We start from the raw sequence: 16,760 nt of genomic DNA, 5'->3' as shown, positions 1-16,760 counted from the left end.
TGCCCAGACTGGCAGGGCGGGTCGACCATGCTGCTGCTGGTGGGGATTCTGAGATATGTAGACCAAAACACAGATTTCTCCATAAATAAAATTGTAAGTGGATCCCCAGAACACTCCATACCAGGATGGTTGGCATGTGGCCGTCCAGATGTTGAACCCGTTGGAGTTTATACAACCTTGCATGCATGCCTTTGTTTTGAGTGGTTGGGAGAGATTTTCCTGGGTTGGGGTAGTTGCCAATCTATCTAGAAGTAACCAATCATTCCCTCCCGCCTCTGAATCCAAAGAGAGTCCCGCCTCTCTGTCAAGAAAGTTCTCTTTCCCTCTCTTTAGTCTGTTGGAAGCAGCCAATTCGTTTGTTAGCTTGCTGTTGATCAGTTCGCAACTGTAAGTAATGAAACATTTTTTAGAAATTCTTTCTCCAGATCTTTCAGCATGAGTTTATTGAGGCTATCTGTGATGATTAATGAGAAAAAGGGGTGGACTATCTGGTAATTCGAAGCTACTCTACCTCGTAGGTCTCTGTACTTCTGCTGTGTATCAAAAGGAGAATTCAGAATTCAAAACTGTGTAACAGAATTACAACTCTATCAAGCAAGTGTAGGCAATGGGGAGGAATATAGAGTTTTGCTTTTTTTAAAAAACCCCAAAATTGCAGTTCCCATCATTCCCCAACCCTGCATGGCCACTGGGATTCTGGGAGTTGTAGTCCTGCTGACTACTACTGGGTTTCTGGGGGCAAAGGGTTCCAAACTCCTGCATGAAGTGGTTGGAAGACACAGCCACAAATCTCCTCGCTTGTTGGTTCAGAGCACCACCTGGTGGCGCAGGAGGAAAAAAAAATACAGAATTTCTTCTTGCTCTGCCGTTTGCCCTTTTAGCCTCTGGGCCCAAAAAAAACGAAGATGGAAACTGGAAGGTGGCTTTCTACAACCAGGTAGCCTGAAGATTCATGGGACTAAGACACCCATCATCCCCAGATAATCTGGCATAACCCTTCCCCAAAATGAAAAAAACAAACAAACAAATGGAAGTGCATATTATAGGAAGGTTTGAGTAAGCCTATTGACAGCAGTCCAGAAACCTCTTTTAGGAGGCTGATGGCTATACCTTTTTTTGTTCAGGTGAGTTTTAATCCATGAAAGATCAGTCTGAGCGTTAAGATTTGAAGCTTCTGTTTTTATTTTGGTTATATTTCCTGAAACAGACCGACAGCTTCCATTGGAAGCTGCAAAGTTTGAACATCTCACCTTCCTGCACTGGGTCAGACGGGCTGGATGTTTGTGGTTTTCCCTTTTTTGGAAAATGCATAAGCTTTTTAAAACAACAACAACAACAACAACACAAAATCTATCCTGAGATGCTGGAAAAATAGACCGATTCACTGACACGGAGTGTGGTGCTTAGTTCTAATTTATTTATTTGGGATTTGTGGGGAAATAACACCGATAACAAAGATGAAGGTATATCAGTAGCTGTGCCCAGGTGTGCATGTTACAAGCCTCAGAAGGGTGGTGTCATGAGGAATGGGGGGGGGGATGCAAGTGAGTTCTATAGGCTTGCATTGGTTTTTAACAGCTATTTCTCTCGTCTCCAGCATGTCCACCGTGAGCCGTCCTCTGGCAGAACTGGAGGGTCCCAAGATGGTTGATCCGGGTTCACTCTGCAGAACTAAACTTGCTTTTGTCACATTTATCAAGATGGTTCGAAAGTTGGTCGCTCTAGAGCACAGGTTCGAGAGAAATCTCTCCACAACTGGAAGAATGCTTCCTTGGACTATTATTATTTCCTTTTGTTCATCCCTAAGACGCATCCCTGTACCACAAGCCTTCGGGGAGCACGCTCCAGAGGACGGGGTAGACCTCCGATCGGGACAAACCCAGATCTTCTCCACCTGAGTGATGGTAAGGTGTCAAATTTTGGGGGAGCAGGGGGAGGTTTCTCATTTCAGCCCGCTTCTCTTCTCCTTCAACCCAGAATCTTTCTTCCAGAGGGAATACAGATAAGCCACCCTGAATTGAATGATGTGCTGTGTTTACGTGCCAGTTTGACCTCAAAATAAAAAGATCCCCCCCTTTCTGCATTCCAAGGGTTCCCACACATTTCTCCCTTCGAGTGTCACTTTTCCCTTAATATGTTATTGCCATGTGTGAGGCCATCAATTCAACAATCGCTCTTCCCTCCCAGCCTAACCCTGTTTGACTTTGCCACCCCATCATTCTCATGTCCCCTTTGGCTTCCTTCAAAAAAAAGGGTCCAGCTTTCATCAGGACAGTTATGACTTTTGGGAGTGTCTCTTAAGAGCCAAGCAAGATGATGGATGTCTGAGAGAGAGAGAGAGAGACAGAGAGAAAGACAGAGGGAGGAAAAACACAGGTCAGCCTCAGCTGGCTGGGAAGTCCTAAAGGGGATCAGATCCTCAGTCTGCGTTGTCTTCCTTTTGGCGCCGGTGTGGGTTGGAGGCTTCTTCGGCTTGGTGGTGTTGGTGGTGCTGGTGGTGGTGGCTGCCGTAGGGGTGAGGGTTGGGCCCCTCCCCGGGCAGGTTTTCCTCGGCATTTGGGTAGATATTGAAGAGCGCCCCCTCTTGGCTCTGCTCCTTGCCGCAGGCCTGGCAGCTGCAGTGGAGGATCTTCTCCACCAACTTATCCACCCGAGGGATGTCCTCGTTGCTGGGGCAGTCCAGCGTCACCTGAGGGAGGAGGGCCGAGGGCAGGAAGAGAGGTGGTCAGAGGCTACGGCAAGCAAGCCAAAATCGGATTTCCCCCCCAAAAAAATGCTCCGGGAGGGATAGAGATGTGCGGGGGAGGAAAAAAGCAGAGACCTGATTTTATCTCCCTTTTCCTGCTGAAACTGGGGTGGGCAACTGCAAGCCCTCAGGCCAAAGCTCTCCCTCTCAGGACCCCAATCCAACCCTCTGTGCTTCTTCTGTTATAGAAGTCAGAAACGTCTCCCTTTAGGTTCAGTGACTGCCCTTAAGAGCCTTGAGCTAAACGAGGCTGATATTTTTGGCCCCGCCCACCCCCCCGGGACGTGGCTCCTGTCAAAGTCGGTGGATGGCTGGGTTCGCTTGCTTGTTGCCTGTTCGCAACGGCAAGTAATGGATGCTTTTATTCTTCCACTACCGTAATGTCTCGGAGGGTGCTGTTGAGATTGTAACTGCCCGTGAGTGAGAAAGGAGTGGACTCTCTGAGGAACTTGAAGCTATTCTCCTCCGTGAGTCTCTCTACTTCTAATAGGGATCAAAAGGGAAATTTAAACCAGAAATTCAGAACTCTGCAACATTCGCTCCTGAGAGCTTTTCTGAAATCGAGACTGGCTTTCAGCCCCTGAAGGGGTCTCCTCCTCCCCACCCCTCCCACCACGTTTGCCTGTACCGAAACCGCTCGGAAACCTCCTGTCACTTACAATTTCCCACTGAGACTGGGCGGGCATGCAGGAGTCACAATGGATCAGGGACTCCGTGGACTGCGGGAAGGTGTTGGGAACGCTGTAGCTGAAACATTGCCCTAAGCACGCCCTGCGGAAGGAAGAGGGAGAGATTCGGCATTAAGGACTCGGCAAGAGCCGGGCTTGTGTGCGTGCGTGTGTGCGTGCGTGCGTGTGTGTGTGTGTGTGTGTGTGTGTATGCGTGCGCATTTAACAGGGTTTAGCAAGGGAAGAAAGGCTGAAGTCCCCACCGGCAGAAGAATCAGCCGATGATCCCGCTGATTAATTTCAAAATGGCGATGGGTGAAATGGCAGGAACCTTACGCAGTTGGCCTTCTGCTGAATCAGAACCTGGGACCGTATACGTCAGTGTTCCCAGCTCTGACTGGCAGCTGCGGCCATCTGAGGTTTCAGCCGGGATTCGTTCTGAGGCCTAGATAGAGATTAGGGCTGGCAGCTGCCGGCCTGATTCGAATCCGCCCCCCTTGGTGAGCTTTAGTGACTCAGCCTGCCAAGCCCCCCCCACCCCGTCAGCCCCCTTAGCCCCTGCTCTCTGCGGCTGCTCAGAAGCCACGGGGTTTGTTTATCTCTCTCTCTCCCCACCCCCGGCCCATACCTGTTTTGGATGGATTTCGACTCGCAGCCGTTGTGGCCGACGATCTGAGTGATGTTTTTGGCCTCGCACCATGCGCTCTTGTCTGGGAACAGGGCCAGCTTGTTGATGGGAGGTGGCGCGGCCAGGATCAGGGCCGGGAGGACGGCGCCCACCAGGAGCCTCAGCAGCATCACGGCCTGCTCAGAGGAAGCTCTAAAACTGGAGATCCCCCAGAAGGGTTTAAAAATAAGTCTGAAGGTCCGCATGGAATGTTTTTTTTCCCCCCTCCTGAATCTATTTCTTCTTTTGCACGTTCCAAAAGGGTGGGACTACAACTCCCATCACTCCCCATTCAGCACAGGATTGCGGGGGCTGTAGTCAGAAACCTCTTCAGGTCCAAAGGTTCCCCACCTTCAGAATTAAACCTGTTCCCCCACCCCAATCTGGCAACTCTCCGGGTCTTTGCACTCCAACTCCCATCACCCTCGGCCACTGGCCAGTCTACTGGGGGTGATGGGAGCTGGAGTCCAACAAGAACCAGAGGTCACGGAAACCTGGGAAGTTTCCGGGTCCAAATCCGGTCAGTGTTGGTCCTAAATAGGATAAGCTCATTGAAGGAAATGGCGCGGGTTAGTCAGCGCTAGTAGAATTCGAATTCATTACTCTTGGGCTGGATTTAGTGCCCCTTTTTTTCAATTCATAGTAATGACTAGTGTTTGTCGAGCAATTATTATCATTGACTGGCTGATACTTTAATATTTTAGCAGTATTTTTGTCATGCTTTTTTTGGCATGGGATTTATAGTTTAATTTTATGCCTCTTGATCAAGAAATAACTTTGCATTCAACTAGATACAGTATATCCACAAATGTATCCATATCCAAATGCACTAACTATTTTCATATATTTATAAACAAATACATGTATCAATGGATTTAAACCCCCCCCCCTTTTTTAGAAACACCCAAGAAGGGCGTGCCTAAAAAATCAGTATAATAATGCAAAGGAACATTTTCAAATTGCCTTGAAATACAGAAACAAGCGAAGGAAGAATCAGATCAGCAGAATGCCCTTTAAGCAGAAGAAGATTCTAGAGTTTCTTATTTTTAATTTCTGCTTCAGCAGAGCTGAATGGTCTGGGGGGAAAAAAGGTTGAGAAATGCCCGGCTTGGCCAGCAAGGGGAGCTGTTGGACAAGAGGATTTGAGAGCTTGGTTTCCCCCCCCCCACTCCAGAGTTTTGTTGGACAACAAGACCCATCGGCCCCAGCTGTCGTGGCCCCCAATTTTTCCTTACTCCCAGTGCAGAATCACCGAACCCACTCTTGAAACAACTCCCAGGGATATAATCAGGGGGACTGCATGAGGCTCAATAACCATCACAAAGACCCTCCAGTCTTTTTTTTTTTTTTTTGACCCGGATCCTGCGCCAACCCGCTCAGGCCTTCCAGCGACCACATCTGGAAGATGCAGAAACAGCTGTTTCTCCTTCCAGGCAACAGCTGTTCCCGTTTGCCTGGAAACCTGTCTCTTCTCCGACATGTTCCCCGCTAGCTAGAACATGGGTCTTTTAAAACGCTCTCGCTCTTTCTCATCGGCTGCCGTATCCTAAACATTGGACTCCAGCTCCCATCATCCCCAATAGACTGGCCAGTGGCCAAGGGTGATGAGACTTGGAGTACAAAGGCCTTGCCGGTGAGCACATTATTTTCAAATTGTTCTGGTCGGCGCAGAGGGACTAGAACCCCAAAATAATATGGCCTTGTTTCTTTTCTTCCCCAGAGAGTTTGGGGGGCACAGGAGGGCCGAGGTGAGGAACCCGCTTCCCTCTGACGACAAGATCAAACTCGGTACCCGGCCGGCAAGTTTCGACAACAGGCGGCGCTTAGATCCGGAGGCCAAGAGGTACAAACCCGGCAAGCGGGCTCAGTCACCCCCCATGCAAATCTGTTCCCGGGCGTCTTGCCGAACGAGCTCAGACCCGCACGGAGGGATGGAGTGAGGCCGCCAGCTTGCCGTGGAGGTTGGAGGGTGGGGGAAGAGATTGCGGTGAGAACCCCGAGTCCTAACACCCACACTTTGGGTGTGCCGCCGGGTGCCCGTTGCAACATGGCAGCAGCGTCGGCTGGCAGCGAACGACAGGGCCCCGTCCAAGGTGTTCCTAGAAACCTACAGAGCCCTAAAAGGGGGGGGGGGGGCAGGAACCGCGTTCTTATGGGACCCTCTGTCTTGTCCCATTGAGACGCGGGATCGGCCGGAAAAACTCTGATTTGGGAGCCTGAGAGTCTATCCTGCCCACTGTTTGCACGCCAAACAGGGCTTTCTCGGCGGTGGCCTCCCGGTTTCCGAACCTTTTCCGGGACTCTGTTACCTTGTTTTTCTTTAATTATTTAGGAGGTGCTTTTACACGCCAGTCATTTCAAAAGCAGCCCATCTAAAGTTTTAGAATTAAGACCTGAGATAACCCACATGCTGTGATTTTAGTTTTTAGTTACTGGCAATTGATGGTTTGTTTGTTTTTTTGTGATGGTTTTATCTGTTTTATCCATGAAAGCTCACATTCAAAAATTATAAAATTTAGTCTTTAAGGTGCCACCACGCTTTAGGGTTTTTTAAAAACCCTATTTTTACTCGGATTTCCCCTATAAGGCTTGCGCAGACTAACACGGCGACCCCCTTCTCCATTTTTCTGATTTGTTAGTCCTCCGGGACCCTGGTGAGGAAGGGCAGGACCGGAACCGAATAAACAGCAAATAATAATCATAGTTATGATTCATTAATTCAGTTGATATTCTGTATCTCTTCCATGCACTTTTTGTTTCTCAGCCGGGGAGGGGGGGCAGCCCCAAAGCTAAACGTTAGGAGTCAAGCCCTAAAAATATGGGTGATTTGACGTCCTTGTTATTCTCATCATCATTTTTGTGGCTGTTCTTATTAAGACCCATGTTTTAGGCAACCATATAAACCAGCTGGACAGAACCACTGAAACTTCGGGCAAACCAGCTACAGAATTATAGCATCCTTTTCGCCTGAACTGACTATTGCTTTTTTTCCAACAACAACTCCCAGAATCCTTAGCCACTTGGGGGATAATGTGAGTTGTAATCCAGAACCCTAAACAAAACTTTTGGCACTCTGGGATCAACAGGAATCACAGATGAACAGAACATGGACCTGGAGGCCTGGGCTAATGACCATAAATCAGCAGTCATTTCCATACAGAGAATCAAAAAGTTACTTTGGGGGGAACTTCAACTCCCAGCATGCCCCTGCCAGTATGATTATGCAACAATTCTTGTTTTTTCCCCCCCCACTGAATTACCTTGCTAAGCTCAAAGAAGCCCTGGAGGGGCAAAAACAACAACAACACCAAAACCCCAGGAATGCATTGGTATGCCAGCCTCAGTGCTTTGACCCCAAACCAAATTCCTAAGCTGAGCAGGTGCTCCGTGGAACCTTGTTTTGGGTCCTTTCTGGAGCCAAGATTTGCACCTGGGCCTCAGCTGGAAGATTCCAGTGAGGAAAAACAACCACCACGTGAAACCTTGCACGCTGGGAGAAAAGAAAAAAAAAGAGAACTCGCTTCCTACCACCATCAGCCCTTTGAGATGAAACTGCAAAAGGATCCACACTCTTTTAACTTGGGAGATCTGGGTTCGAGTTCCGACGGAGCCGTGACTGGGAGAAGCTTTGTCCTGTCACTCCCTTTCCCCTCTCGGCCCATCCTTCCTCACAGGGCTGTTGTGAAGATTAAAGTAGAGGGGGAGGGAGAACTGTTCGCAGCGTCTTAAGCTTTCTGGAAGAACACCAGGTCGGGAAGGATGAAATAAAGGACCAAGAGAGAGGAGGTCCAGCTAAGCTCCGTCACCAAGGGATGGTTTTTCCAATCAACACAAACTTCCTATGGCTTGGGGAGAGCCAATGAACACACAAATAAATTCCTGTGTGTCTTTGCAGGGGGCCCCCCTCTCTTTTTTTTGCACCTTTTCAGTTAAATTTGGGATTCGCCCACAGAGTCGTCCGGCAATAACCATCCTTGATTTCAATTCACGCCACCGGGGGGGGGGGGAATAAGGTTGAACCTCGGGGTAAATTTGAACAATGAACATTCATTCCCTCCAGAATCTTTTTTTAAAAAACAGCAAGACTGAATCCAGAGAAGCGCTGGGGGGGGGGCTTTTAAAGAACACAGAGATGAATGGCTTCTCCGAGAAAGGTAGCTAGCTGGACGTACAAAGTTCTCGAGCAGGTGGCCGTCATTCTTTGAAAAAAAAAGAATAGATGGATAAAACTTGGCAGCTGCAAAGCAAGCGTGGACAGTCAAGCGAGAGATCTTTTGTGGGGGGAAAAAGGGAATTCCAAAACCTGAACGCTTAGGAGGGGGGCCCCCCTTTCTACGCTTCATCCGCCAGAGGCCAAAGGAGAGAAGCCGGCTGGGACAATGGCTTGCATTCTTAAGGTCCAAACTCAATGCAACAGAGAGAAAAGGAGAGAGAATCAATGGATTGATCCGCATTTCAGATCCGATTGAATTCACCGGGCAATTGCAGCAGAAAATAATCGGTGTGCATGGCTGGCCATCAAGCCTTCAGCGCGCCTCGCCCGGTTCTCGTTTGCGAGGGTTTTGCAGACTGGGCCACCCTCTTGAGAGCTGCAAAAAGCCCCCATTTAGGATCAAGACATTTAAAAATTAAAGCCAGAGGCTTCTTCTTCAAAGACCCTCGAAGGGACCGTTATTCTCGGACCGAGAGGATCAGAACCCAGACCACTCCGAGGCGGGAGCCCCTTTTTTTTTTTTGGAAGGTCCTTCAGCCTCCAGGGCTGGACCACGTTGGCTGAGCTGCGGCCCCCATTGCTCTTGACTAACTGGCTGGGGATGATAGGGTTTGTGGTCATGCACACACACACACACACACACACACACACACACCGCAGAGACTCCAGGTCCGTCGGGCCCACCCCAGAGGAATAGAGGGCTTCCTGATTTTTAAAAGGTGAAATTAAAGGGGGGGGGGGAGAGAGAACAGACTCATGATGGAGGTTCATGACACCGTGATGGAGATCCGTGAAATCCTAAGAGACATTGGACTCTCTCTGCTGTTACAGGGTTCCACCGCCCGTGATGCAGCAGCTAACCTCGGAATACCAAAATGCTGGGAAATTGGCCCTAAAAGCTTGGCACCTCCGTAGGGGTCTGGCTGTCCTCCGTTGGAAGCCGCTTGTGGGGGTAAAGGCACATCTGATCGCATCCAGCAGGGCTCCTGCTTCTAGGCCCGTCTTCCCCAAATTTATACCTGCCTCCCTCAAGATGCTGAGACGAGCGACGCTGGCTTAAGGACGATGGGGGTTGCAATCCAGCTTCATTCCAAGGGTTCCTCGAGGCTCTTCCACCCCCTTATTGGGGGGAGGGTCTAAGACACAAGTGAAATGTCTTCCTTGTTTTCCTGGACAGGCCGCCATCACTCTAGAACCCATCATTCCGCAAAGCCCGTCTAACTCTCCTGGAAATCATTCCCAGAGTTTTGGAATTGTTCCTAAGGTCGGAATAACTTTCGAAAACCTCCCTGCTTCATGAACACCCATTTCGGCCCTAGAAATGTTTCTGCAGAACTTCACCTCTTAAACTGTACCGGAGCAGCCCTCCTCCCTTAAGCCCGAGGCTACCAGGTGTGTTTAAAAGACAGGGAATATATATATATATATATATATATATATACTGCCGCTCAGCCAGGAATTCACCTTAGTGCAATTCCTTATAAATCCATTCTATGTAAACAAAGCAGCAGGTTCCAGCAAGAGCTTGGAGGGGGGGGGGAAGTAACTTTCGGTTGGTTGGGTAGGATTACGAACCCCAGAATCCCCTGCCTAGCGTGGCATATGCCGTTCCAGAAAAAAAAAAACCTAAAAGACCCACATTTTTACACAGTTTTTATTCTTTATGGGCAGGTGTGCAGATGGTCATGTAAATACAACTGGGTGAAAGAGAGAGGGGGAGAAAGAAATAAATTTCAGGGTCACCTTCCCCCCCCCCCACTTGAAAAACAGATTATACTGTCTTGTGGCCTTTCAGTAAAGGTTTGCCAAACTTGCCAAACTCCAGTGTAAAAAAAAGTTCTGACTTTTGGGAAGTAACTGCAGGCCAAGAAGTTAGGTGATTTTGAAAGAATCACCCCAAAATGACATGGAAATGGTCTTTAGTTTCGCTGTGTTTTTGTTTTTGTTTTTGTTTTGTTTTTTTGCTGTGCCTTATTGGTTTATTTGTTTGTTTATTTCATGTTACAACCAGGAAGTTCAAGGGAATTGGAGCTTGGCTCACTAGGGAGATTTGTCTGTCCAGGATTACGTTTTAAAAAATGAAAAATTGCTTTTAAAAAATGAAAAATTGCTTTTAATGTCCTGAGGGGGGGGGGACCACAACGTAGATTCCTGGGTCCTTTGCCATGCTTTAGGATAAATGCAGACAGAGGATGCTTGCAAGAGGTCTGTGCATCAATATGGATCTGTTTCGCAGGAACAAGGAGGTGGAAACGGGTTCAAAGACCACGCCACCCAAAGAGGCTTCTAAATAAGCCGATTGACATATGCAACCGCTTTAATGTTTCTTTGTTCCGGCCTTTAATAAGGAAGTGAAGAAATCAGAAAATTTGCTTTCACTTCTCTTTGTGTGTGTGTGTGGGGGGGAATCAGCCGCTCTCTCTCCGTTCGCCCCAGCTTTATGCCCCAAATTAATTAATTTCAGATCTCTGGGCCGCTGGGTTGCTCTCTTCTCTCCCCCCCCCTTTTTTTAACTGGCAAGGAAAAAGGAGAAGAAAACAGGAGGGGAGGGATCAGAGGCTCTGGGCTTGAAAGACAGATTTCCAAAATAGAATTCTTCACGGATTCTTTGCTTTTGCTGTCAGACCAGTGGGGAGGCGGTGTGGAAATGTTTTAATTCCTACACAGTGATTCTGCATGTGTGCATGCGTGTGTGTGTGTGTGTTCCCCCACCCCTTTAGTCCTGTTTCATCTGTAACTAATTTCTATTTGCTCCGATCTCTCCTCTTTCAAACCATCCATCATAGTGGGAAGAGGGCAGGGTGGGGGCTAAACGGAGGGAAAAGGGTGTAAGGAGGGGCTGGAAGCCTAAAAATCTGAACCTGATAAATGGGGAAGGAAAGGGAGGGAGGTTTTGGTCCTGTCCCCCCCGCCACTTTGCCCCAGGCATTTGAGGGTGGTAGAAACAGAAAAATAATTAGCGCCTTCCTGGCAATGCTATCACCTTTACTGTTGAGTGCATATGAATTCAGTCTTATCTATAATTGTTTCGAAGCCGCTAACCATCCAGATCACCCACCTCCTCCTTCAAAAGTGTGGCACCCTGTTAATATGAAATAGGGATTTTTAAAAAACTCCTTCTTTTCCTCTTAACAGATGCATCTTCCCCATTTGGTCGCCTGGGAGAGACACTCCTTCACCCTAGGCGAGTCAGCCATGGGCTCTGGAGGAGCCCAATTGAACACTTCTGTGAATCTCCAAAGATGACCCCTTTTGAGCTGCAGACCCTGTTATCCACCAGCCACCACAGAAGGAAGCACACCGATGCCCCTGGAAATGACAAGGTCTTCCACGGGTTTGAGCCTGTGGTCTTAAATGCAAAAGCAGACCTTCCTTGAAAACAAGTGAACAACACAACAGACACAACAGAGCGCCTGTTGAAAACACCCAATGGGCTGTGTGCAGGCTTCCCGAGACCTGGAGATTTAACCTAAGTAACCCTTTTTTCCTGCCTTCCGAAACAGCACAGCATTCTAAAAGGCGTCCGCTTGAATTTCATTGATGTAGTGCTTTTCTTAAAATATATATATAGACCTGTGGGGGTTTTTGTGCATGACATTTATCGTCAAAGCAATGCTAAATCTGCTTTTGCAAGCTTTCGGGTGACACAGAACGCTTTTGTTGAGCCCCCCCCCTCCAATCTCAGCTATTCCCCAGGGAGAGCCCATAGGCTTGTCAAATTAAATAAGAGAAAGTTACTTACCATTAAATAAACTGGAGACTTATCCCATTAAAAAAACAAAACAGCAACGCTTCTTCAATTAGTATTCTTTTTTTTTTCCTCAAGGGGAAAAAACAAAAACAAACCCAACCTCCAAAAGCACTAAAAGTTTAGATAGTTTTTCCAGTGGAGTTTTTGCTGTGAACCAAAGTTGTCTCTTAGGTCATCCAGAATCAGACAGATATCCTTTGACGAAGAACTTCTGCCTGAGGTTTTGTACTGGATTCGGTCCTTCTCTAGAGCATCCCAAAAATCCGGTGAAAACAGACGAGGTCTTGGTGGGGGAAAAATAGCCCAATTTCTGTGTCACTTGGGGACCTTCTCTCCTTATCGGCTAGAGATGCAGAAAAGGAACAATAATTTATTTCTAACCCAAACGGCAGGAATCCAGAAAAGAGTTGAAGATTTCAGTCCATTGGCTTCTTCTCTTCCGTGAGCAGCAGGATCCCTGAAATCCAGCAAAAAAAATCCAAACCCCGAAACCAGCATGAAAGCGGATGAAAAGGTCCAGCACCCCAGAACCGGATTTCAAAACAGCCTGGCAGGTAGGTTTCAGAGGGAAGAGGTGTAAAAACAAGAGAGAGAGGCGTTCTTAAAGAAAAATTTGGTTTTTGAGGGGTGGTGGGGAGGAAAAGGTAGCAGGTTTGGGATGGGGGGAAAGAAATCAGATAAAATCAGAGCACGGTTTGGAAGCAAGGCCCCCCTTGGAATGGAATTAAAACCCCCATCTTTCCAGAAGAAGGCCAAAAAAAAAGTTTTCTGAACTTTTGGAGAGCTGAAAAGAAAGAGAGCGTGTTCGCTCCCTGGAAACCTCACATCTCTTCTGGCTAAACTCAAGAAAGGAAAAAAGACAGGAGCCTCGCGCCTTGTAAATCAACTCCTGCCTCCTGCCTCCTCCTGCTTTTCTCTCTCTCTCTCTCTCTCTCTCTTTCTCTCTCTCTGGGTATTCAACCCACTAACTCCAGCTTCTGGCTGCTCTGAGTTAAGAAGAAAGGAAAAGGCTCGGAGGAAAGGGGGGAAGGAGGTTTAAACACACACACTCACCAAAAACCCTATTTCTCTCTCTCTCTCTCTCTCTCTCTCTCTCTCAAGTAGAGCTGATCAGATTGTAAGAGACAAGAAGGAGCAAGCAGAAAGAGACAGAGAGAGAGAGAGAGAAAGGGAATTACAGCCCCTTTGCCTGTTTTTTTTTTAAATTATTTTTAGGGTTTTGAATCTCAGAGAGTTTATGCTCCCTGCTTGGCTGGGCGGGGGGGGGGGGGGGAGAGGCAGGAATCCCTGCTAAACTGTTGTTTGTTTGTTTTTTAATTTTTGAGGGGGGTGGAAATTCGGGACTCCCGAGGAAAGCAGAAAAAGAGGAAGAGGTGTTTTTGTTCCGTGTGCATGTTGTGTGTGTGTCTGGAAAGGTGGATCTTTTCATAAAGGGTGCCTCCCTGGACAGGAGCAGTCTATCTCGGAGTCCCCATGGGCCAGCTTGCAAAAGCTCCTTAACAGAGCGTAACAGGCGTGCGGCTCCTCCCTGGATAGGAGCAGTCTACCTCAGAGCTTGCTCCAACAGAGCCTCTCATGACCCACAATGGCTAGGTCGTTCTCTCCTCCGCCGTATGTATCTAGTGTTATTTGGCCACCAGAGGAAGGAAATCATTCAGCTCCCCACCTCCCAAGTCCAGTGGCCTCTCTAAAAAGGCTCAAAACCCCCCCCAGGAAAGGGGGTGCCGTCTTCTTGGCCTCAGGCGACAAGATGCCTTGGGTGGCTCCACTCTTCCTACCGAGGATAGTTTCGAACAAACAGCTGATCGGTCCCCGTTGGGCTGGGTGATCCAGAAGAAACCTCCCCATGCCGTTGCAGTCTATTGGGTTGCCACAGACTGGAAGCAAGCAGGGGTGTTTACGGGCTTACGAGCTTCCTGCGGGCGGCCGTGTGGAACGACGGAGGCCATGCGGTGCAGTGGTTAGTCTTAGGAGCGTGAGGCAGAACTGGGTCGTGAAACTCACTGAGGTCCTCTCCCTTCCCTTGGCTGACTCTTTAAGCTGGTCCTACCTTACAAGGCTCTAAGGAAGGTGAAGCAGGAGAGGAAGAGTCACGCAGGCTACCTGGAGTGCACTGGAGTGAAAAGGTGGCCACATCAATGTCATCATTAATGGCTAAGGACAAGCGGGCCTTGGGGAGGATCTGGCTCCTCCAGGCTGGACTCCTCTGGAGTATTTATATGCCCATGACTACGGCACCCTCGCCTCCCTTACTATATAGCATCCGGGGCCTACGTGGCTGCCAAGCTTTTTGGGACATGCCCAGGCACGACCGGAAACTGTCATGTGGCTGGCAGAGCAGGAAGGACGGGGACAAGCTTTTTTTTAAAAAAAGAACATTTAAAAAACAAGAACAACAACAAAAAAAGCTTTCTAGAAAGAGAAGAAGAACCAAAGGGTGTGTTTTTGGATTCGATCCCGACTCCAAAAGGCCGCCCATGGATTTCGAAAGGGCACGCCGGGCTTCTGAACTAACACCAGCTCGGGCCGAAGAACTTGGAAAGTTACTTTTGAAAAAGGAATTCCTCCCTTTGGGCCACGTTTGGGAAGGAACATAGGCCCTGCAAATGGATTTGTCACCCTTCCAAAATTCATCTAAAAGTGACCATAGTGCGAGAGGATGCTGATACTTCATCTTCACACCAACACCCCTTCGAGGCGGGTCAAGTTCTGAGCGAAAGCTTGGCCTGATACCATGTGAAGGACGTCCCGAACAAGCAGACGTTCGAACCTGGGTCTTCCCCGAAGGGCAGGTCTTAGGTTGGAGCCCCTCGGCCCCATGGTTGGGGCTAAAAATGGAGGCGGAGGGCTCCTCGTGGAACGCAGGTGCCCTTGGGAACTCCCTGCCACAGGAGGGAGGGATGGGGAATCAGCCCTTGAGGTGTTGGGGAAAGGGACTGTTTTTATAGAATGGGGCGCCTGTCTGTCAAGAGAGGGAACGGCCCAAGGATTTGGGACAGAGTGGTGCAGCTGGGGACTCCCTGTTGACGCGCCTCCTGCCTCCTCCCCCCCCAGGCAGTGCCTCGGTCTGTCTTTGGCGGGGGGGGGGGGGAGGTGGTGTGGCCTGGCCTTCGTGCCCGGAGGCCAGCGGGTGGCCCTCGCGAACCCCAGCGACCAGCTGGAAAGCGTTTCTTTCTCCGAGAAGGGAGAAGCCGGGTGGAAACATCTGGCCCGAGGAATGTGGCTCGCCAGTGGGGTGCAAACGCTGTCCTTCCTGGGGCCTCAGAACGATGCAGCCTCCCACCCGGCTGCCTCGAACCAGGCCCCCTTCCCCATCTTTTTGCAAACACCCCCCACGGACATGTGCTCTGACACACACACGCCCGTATATACAATTACTTATCCCATTTCCTCTGATTTCAGGAGGTTCCCATGGCCCGCAGTGCCTTTAGTTCTTTGGCTAGGAGGCTGCCGGGCATCTCCAGAAAGGGGCCAGGGAAGGATTCTGCCTGAACCTCCTCCCCCAATGCGTTCCCACCGGTCAGAGCTGACCCTCCGAAGCGAGAACAGATCCGGATCTGTGCCTCGGTAGAAACTGGCTTCCTCTATTTTTCTTACACCTTGGTTTTGGGGAACTAAGTGGGGTTGGGATGGGTTCGTCCACCCTCTCGGAGGACCAAGGGGACCTGCCGCTAAGGCCCAGGGCAGGATTGGTGCCGGAACTGGGGGAGGCCGAAGTTGTGGTGATCCTGAGCTAGCTGGGCCTGGGGGTTGGCTCACGGTCGGCCCCACAGCTTTGAAACAGAAGTTCCCCTGAAAAGGGGGGAAAAATAAATTGCAAGCACTCAACGTTCATATCTCACTGCAAAGGAGATGGGATTGCATGGCGGTGCCCAAGACCGGTTTCCAGATGGGGAGCTGGGGAGAACCCACAGGTTGTAAATGGCTCCCCCCCAAATATACTTCTGTTCGCTCACTCACCCACCCACCCTCTTTCTCTCTTCCCCCCTCCCCATTTACATCTGACTCAGCGGCAGAGTTCACCGTGTGGGTGGCCCAGCCGGCCTCGCTCAGCGCATTGGTATGTGGCGCTCAATGGCCTGCACCGTTTCCATGCTCCGTGCGCTCTTGAGTTGGCATCGGGGCTGATCTGGAGGCTAGAGAGAGCACAGTTGGTGGGGGGGGAGGAAGGGAAGGAAGTGTAATTAATTAATTAATCCTCGCAAGCGGGCAGTTCAGGGCCAGGAAGAGAGGCCAGACAGGACCGTATGGGATGCCACCCACCCTCCCATAAACGGGTTTTGCTTTGCTTTTCATCTCCGTGGGTTGAACAGTCTTGTGATGTCAACGTTGATCCCTCCAGATCGGACCTCTTTTCCCCCTGGCCTGGACCGCCGCCCTTTGAGAGCAAGTGTCCCCAATTTGGTGGGTGGGGATGATGAAGAAGAGCAGTGTGGGGTAAGTGGTTAAAGTTTGGCTCCGGATATACCATTTCAAGCCACCTCCTGATTGAGCTGTGACCTGAGGTTCTTGTTGGTGGATCTTCTGGGCTGGCTCTCTTCACGGGCATCTTCACCCTGGCGCCTTCCAGATCTCTTGCATTACAACCCCCCCCCCCCTGGGAAGAGACAGGGCAACAGACAGAGCGGTGGAATTCCCTGCCACAAGACATAGACCGCTGGCCAGGGATGGCTCAAAAGGACAATGAGGCAAATGAACAAAGGCAGAAGACTTGT

General features: G+C 49.6%; 1 protein-coding gene across 1 annotated transcript; it reads right to left on the bottom strand.

Moving 5' to 3' along the window:
• Positions 1-1,397: 1,397 nt before the first annotated feature.
• On the bottom strand, positions 1,398-15,052 carry NBL1 (NBL1, DAN family BMP antagonist). Its single transcript, XM_020782140.3, has 4 exons — positions 12,037-15,052; positions 4,043-4,240; positions 3,406-3,517; positions 1,398-2,689 (listed from the first exon to the last, which is right to left on the bottom strand). Exons 2-4 carry the CDS (start codon positions 4,210-4,212, stop codon positions 2,420-2,422), a joined length of 552 nt encoding a protein of 183 aa, XP_020637799.1. The 5' UTR covers positions 4,213-4,240; positions 12,037-15,052; the 3' UTR covers positions 1,398-2,419.
• Between the last annotated feature and the right edge of the window lie 1,708 nt (positions 15,053-16,760).

The sequence above is a fragment of the Pogona vitticeps genome, chromosome 7 (genome assembly GCF_051106095.1).
Source record: "Pogona vitticeps strain Pit_001003342236 chromosome 7, PviZW2.1, whole genome shotgun sequence".
Classification (NCBI taxonomy): Eukaryota; Metazoa; Chordata; class Lepidosauria; order Squamata; family Agamidae; genus Pogona; species Pogona vitticeps.
This window is presented reverse-complemented; position numbering and strand designations above follow the sequence as displayed.

Bases quoted from the DNA above. Each gene is read 5' to 3' on its own strand.
- NBL1 (XM_020782140.3), bottom strand. From the start codon at position 4,212: ATGCTGCTGAGGCTCCTGGTGGGCGCCGTCCTCCCGGCCCTGATCCTG. The intron at 3,518-4,042 runs GTATGGGCCGGG...TTCCTTCCGCAG, and splicing joins TCGAAATCCATCCAAAACAG to GGCGTGCTTAGGGCAATGTT. The intron at 2,690-3,405 runs GTAAGTGACAGG...CTCCTCCCTCAG, and splicing joins CCCAGTCTCAGTGGGAAATT to GTGACGCTGGACTGCCCCAG.